Source organism: Bison bison, unplaced genomic scaffold (genome assembly GCF_000754665.1).
Source record: "Bison bison bison isolate TAMUID 2011002044 unplaced genomic scaffold, Bison_UMD1.0 scf7180017864048, whole genome shotgun sequence".
NCBI classification, from domain to species: domain Eukaryota; kingdom Metazoa; phylum Chordata; class Mammalia; order Artiodactyla; family Bovidae; genus Bison; species Bison bison.
Genome location: NW_011494620.1, coordinates 6,987,731 through 6,993,025, shown reverse-complemented (window position 1 = coordinate 6,993,025; position 5,295 = coordinate 6,987,731). Strand labels below are relative to the sequence as shown.

The 5,295-nt window shown below is 49.2% G+C and overlaps 1 protein-coding gene across 1 annotated transcript in view; it reads left to right on the top strand.

The window, feature by feature from the left end:
* The window catches only part of ARL11 (ADP-ribosylation factor-like 11), a 1,788-nt gene extending 1,335 nt beyond the window's left edge, over positions 1-453 (top strand). Inside the window, exon 4 of the mRNA XM_010835683.1 lies at positions 1-453. This exon is cut by the window's left edge and continues 14 nt beyond it. Within this exon, the coding sequence (XP_010833985.1) occupies positions 1-209 (209 nt within the window). The 3' untranslated portion in view covers positions 210-453.
* Positions 454-5,295: the final 4,842 nt, after the last annotated feature.

The following is a 5,295-nucleotide window of genomic DNA, read 5'->3' as shown; positions in this document are numbered from 1 at the left end:
ACGAGGCACCCCACGCCCTGCCGCTGCCCGAGATCCGAAACAGGCTAGGCCTGCAGAGGTTCCCGGGACTCTGCTGGCAGCTGCGGGCCTGCAGTGCCCTCACCGGCGAGGGGCTGCCCGAGGCCCTGGGGAGCCTGAGGCGTCTCCTGAGCTACCGCAGCCCCCGGAGTCTCCAGATGAGTGCAGGGGGCGGCCGTCAGGAGACCTGAGAGCCTCGATCCCGGCAGAGCAGCCTGTCTTCTCTGCTCTTACAGACTGGAACACCAGCTAATCCTGGAGAGAACCTCAAGTTCTGTTTATCAAACAAGGAACCCTCCTAGGCTCAGACACAATATTTAAGTCTTGGGACTTATTGTCACTGGTGTTTATGTTGCGAATCAGCTACTCTTGGAATAATGATACTCTAAGTGTTCCAGGTGGTTCAGCAGCAAAGAATCTGCCTGCAACGCAGGAGACATGGGTTTGATCCCTGGGTCGTGAAGATCCCCTGGAGAAGGGAGTGGCAACCCACTCCAGTATTCTTGCCTGGAGAATCCTGTGGACAGAGGAGCCTGGCGGGCTACAGTCCATGGGCTCACAAGAGAATCGGACATGACTTACCGACTAAACGACAACAAAAAAAAAAAAAAACCTCAACATAATTCGTTTAGTAACTCATCATTACCACGTGTGAACTGAGAAACTATAATAACAGAACCAGTGGCTGCCGAATAATTAAGACCTAAATTCACAGAGGGAAAGAGATTTCAAAATCAGATCAGAATATCAGACTTGGACATGTTCACGATCTTATGAGTGATTGTCCTTAGTAGCCCCCTAAATCGCAAGCAGTCAGGGCCAGCAGAGTCAAGCCTGCTTCCAAAGGACCTCGGGTTAGAAGCTGGCTGGAGCACTCAGCCCTGGACAGAGGCTGGGAGTTCAGACCTTCCAAAATCAATCACCTTCTCTGACCTTGACTAGTCATTCTCTGGAGGAGGGCGTGACAACCCACTCAAGTATTCTTGCCTGGAGAATCCCATGGACAGAGGAGCCCGACGGGCTACAGTCCATAGGGTCGCAAAGAGTCAGACATGACTGAAGCGACTGAACGTGAATGCATGGATGCACAGCCCTTCTCCACCTTTTTGTTATCCTGTGCTGGTCTTTTTCCAGAACCCTTCGTTGTTTTCCTTCTGTTTTCCTTCTCTTTCTTCTCCTTGTCATGTATAGATTCCCTTAAAGATCAGATTAATCAGTTTCATTCATCCATTTATTCATTCACTTAATCAAAAATATGTCGAGCATGGAATTAGTGGCAAAAGGCAATGAGTTTTAGATATGAAGCAGGGTCTCCAGATGGGAGGCGTGAATTCTGAAGATATGAAGAGCAGCAGTGTACCTCTCCCTATTTACAGGGAAAGAGGAAGTTGAACATAGCATCCTAGAAGGGTCCTCCGGGGGTGATCTTTACCTAAGATCCATGAAGCTCCTGAAATTATTTCCAAAAAGATCAGAAACTTTCATTAGATTTTCAAAGGCATCTGTGACTCCCTAAGGTAAGAAGCACCAATCTGGTCTTATCCTTCATCCAACCCAGGAATACTTCCTATAATCTGAGTTTTTTAATAGCAAGCTGCTTCCATTTGGTACCGGCTCTCATGTTAAACAGCTCTAAATGTTGGATATTCTTTCCCTCTTGGGTTCCATCAGCCTCCTAAGAGCTCCTGACGGTGGCTCTGCCCTCTGTGGAATGACATGTGACAACTGGCCCTCGACACCCCTCTGATGTCTGAGAGGTCTCTCTACCCAAAGTCTCCCCTTCTAACAGCAGCTTAGATGTGCCTGGCTTTTTCTACCTCTTGCCAGTTGATGTGTTTCAAGACTTCCTGTGTTGGACTCAGGAAAGTACAAAGATGCAAAGAGAAAGGGAACAAGGTCTCCAGGCTCAGGGAGCTCTGGGTGGGGAAGCAGAGGACATGATTCCCATGAAAAGGTGAGGATGGGAGTTTACTGTGCATGTGCTGGGGCCAGTTCTGTGCTCAGTCCCTTACAAGAGATGATCTCTAACTCTCCCAATTCTGCCAAGTAGGTATCCTTCCCATTTTATAGAATTAGACACTGAGGCTCGGAGAGGTTGTGACTTGCTTGAGGCACGGCTCTTAAGTGACACTTTTGGAATTTGAACCAGATGTTCCAGCCCTTGATGATGCCTGCGTTCTTCCATGACATTGTGCTTCTAGGAGGTTTAAGCCAAGGTTGACATTTGATTAGCAGATGAGATGGGGGAGCAGTCTAATCAGAGGAAAGAGATTGTTTGGAGGCATGAGGAATAAGCCAAAAAAACCCAAAACAAAACAGAAACAGGAGGTTGGGGGTGAGAGGTGGTATGTATTATAAAAGGAAACAAAACCAAAAGGAGGGACTTTCCTGGTGGTTCAGTGGCCAAGCCTCCACACTCCCAATGCAGGGGGCCCAGGTTCGATCCCTGGTCAGGGAACTAGATCCCACATGCTGAAACGATGACCTGGCACAGCCAAATAAATGAATACATGTTATTATTGTTTTTTTAATGGAGAGAAATTTCAGATCCAAGTTGAGAAGGCTTCTCTTGTGGTTCAGATGGTAAAGAATCTACCTGCAATGTGGGAGAGCCAGGTTCCATCCCTGGGTCGGGAAAATCCCCTGGAGAAGGAAATGGCAACCCACTCCAGTATTCTTGCCTGGAGAATTCCATGGACAGAGGAGCCTGATGGGCTACAGTCCAGGGAGTCGCCAAGAGCTGGACATGACTGAGTGACTAACACACACACATGAGAAGGCTTAGATTTTCATCATCAGGAGTTGGTCTCAGATAAGTGAAACTGTCTGGCTTCCATTTAAGAGGCTAATTTAGTGGCAGTGTAGGGGTGAAACAAAGAGAAGTGGGAACACTGGGAATGGAGAGGCAGGGAAACCCGGTGGGTGCCTGTCACAGTCACAGAGGAGAGGAGAGGAAGACAAGAACACTGAGAGCCACTTTTAAGAGAAAAGGCTGAGAGAGGAAGAACTCGAAGACATTCAAGGTTTTGAGCCTATGTGGCAGGTGGGATTGGAATGAACTGAGAAGGTGGACACGGGAGGAGCAGGTTGTGAAGGGGTCAGAACCGCTGGGCTCTGCTGGGTCTGAATGTGTTTATAGCTCTGTTCACACTGTCATTATCTGCAGACCCTGGGGCACCCAGGACCCCCTGGAGGTATCTGCTGGTTTCTGTTCATGGAAGCTCATCTCCTCACGTGATTTGTCCTGTTTTCATGGTGAGCTCATCTTCAGCAGGGTGTGCTTTTCCCGTGTGACTGCCTTGTGCTCTGGGTTGTGACAGGGTTTCTACACAGAGGGGTTTCCCATCAGCTGTCCAGTAGATGCTGGGGCTTTTGATTGTTTGAGACCAGATATCATGTTAGTTTCTCCGCTTGGGGCTCACAGACCTCCCAGGCAGTAGAAATCTGAACTCTACTAATTCATAAGCCAGGCCCCAGAGATGAAGTTTCTGACAGACGACTGTTTTTCTTTGCATTCATATCCCAAGATAAGACCATCTGCTTTCACATGCCTGGCTGAGCTGGTGAGCAGACTTTTCTAATCCCCTTTTAAGAGGGGGGTGCCACGTTAATGCTCTTGCTTTTCTGTTGATCTCAGAGCAAAATTTTCTCCCCTCCAAACAAGAGTGAGGCCACATCTCCCATCCCCATGCAGATGCTACGACTGCAGCCCAGTCCCTAGAATCTCGGTTTGGCTTCTCTAAGATGCTCTTGGACTCCAGGCTTCACTTAACTGCTTTGGCTATGGTTTTTCCCCTTCATTTCTACCACCTGGATTTCTCTCTCTCTTTTTTTAATGTTCAATGATAGGCTACATTAAAACATTTTTTCTGACTACAGTTTACTCAACACTTATGACTCCATAGTGGAAAACATCTGCCATGTTGTTAGGCACCTGCCAGGGTCCCAGAAAAGGCTGAGAGGAGAGCAGGATGGCCTAAGGCACACAGGTGGTGGCTGGCTTTGCCTTCTCCAGGTTTCCCATCTTTCCCCCTGCTTCCATTCCAACCATGGCGGGTCTGGAGGGAGGGTGGAACCCCCTCTTCCTTTAGAATCTTGCCGGTAGGACTGGGAATTCTACTCTCCTGGCTGCTGGCAACTGGAAGGTGGGGCAGTGTGGCCAGTCGGATGGCCTCAGCCTTTGGCTCCCCTCCCAAGTCAGGCCGGAGCCCACCAGGGACGTGGAGAGGGCAGACAGAGGGGCTTCCCTCCTGCTCTTCTGCTCAGATACGCATATGGGTATATACATGTACTTACACCACAGAGCTACAACACAGGGAACCTTAGGAAAAAACAAATTGTACCTTCTGTTTTATTTTGTTGTTTAAAAGGTATTCTCCTTATGGGAGAGGTATTTTGCGTGTTTCAAATCACCCACACCTTTAAGATCCACCTGCCTTCCATTAACCCATGAGCAGGAGTAAGGAGGTGCAGGAGCTGATGTGGCTGAAAAGCACATGTCTATTGCCTTCTTATGTAAAATGAACTTTTTCTTTCTGCAAACACTGTATACAGTGAGATTTATTTCACGTTGGAGAGCCGATTACCTCTTTGAATATGGGTTGAGCTTCTCCCTCTCTGACTCACTGATTTTTACGTTTATTTAGGCTGTGCTGGGTCTTCCTTGCTGCGCAGGCTTCTCTCCAGTTGTGGTGAGCAGGGGTCACTCTCTGGTTGCGGTGCACGGGCTTCTCATTGCAGCGGCTTCTCTAGTTATGGATCGTGGGCTCTAGAGCACAGGCTCGACAGTTGTGGCTTCGTTGCTCCGAGACAGGAGGGATCTTCCCAGGCCAGGGATTGAACCCATGTCTCCTGCACTGACAGGTGGATTCTTTACCAATGAGTCGTCAGGGGAGCCCCTCTGACTCAGATTCTGAAGATGTTTCTGCCTCCCCTCTTGGACAGAAGCGATCCTTCGGTGAAAGTTACAAACCATAGGAGTTGGGTTTTGGTTTGGTTCTGCTGAGTTTTAAGGTTGGGGCTGTCCATCCTCAAGGATCTCTGCACTCACCTCCTCCTGTGGGGGCTTGGGGCAGCTGTGTCCTCTAAAGTGGGCCAGGCCCCCCTTCTGAGCACATGGGTGAGCCGGGATCTTGCCTTCCTTCTCATCCTCTGCTACCCGCAGCGTCCCAGCTGCAACCTCAGGTCATGCGGTGCAGTTACTTCTATAAAGACTTGTCTTGCTTCAGAGCCCACCTGATGCAACTCAAGACCAGTGGGGCCCCATACAGAAGCCCC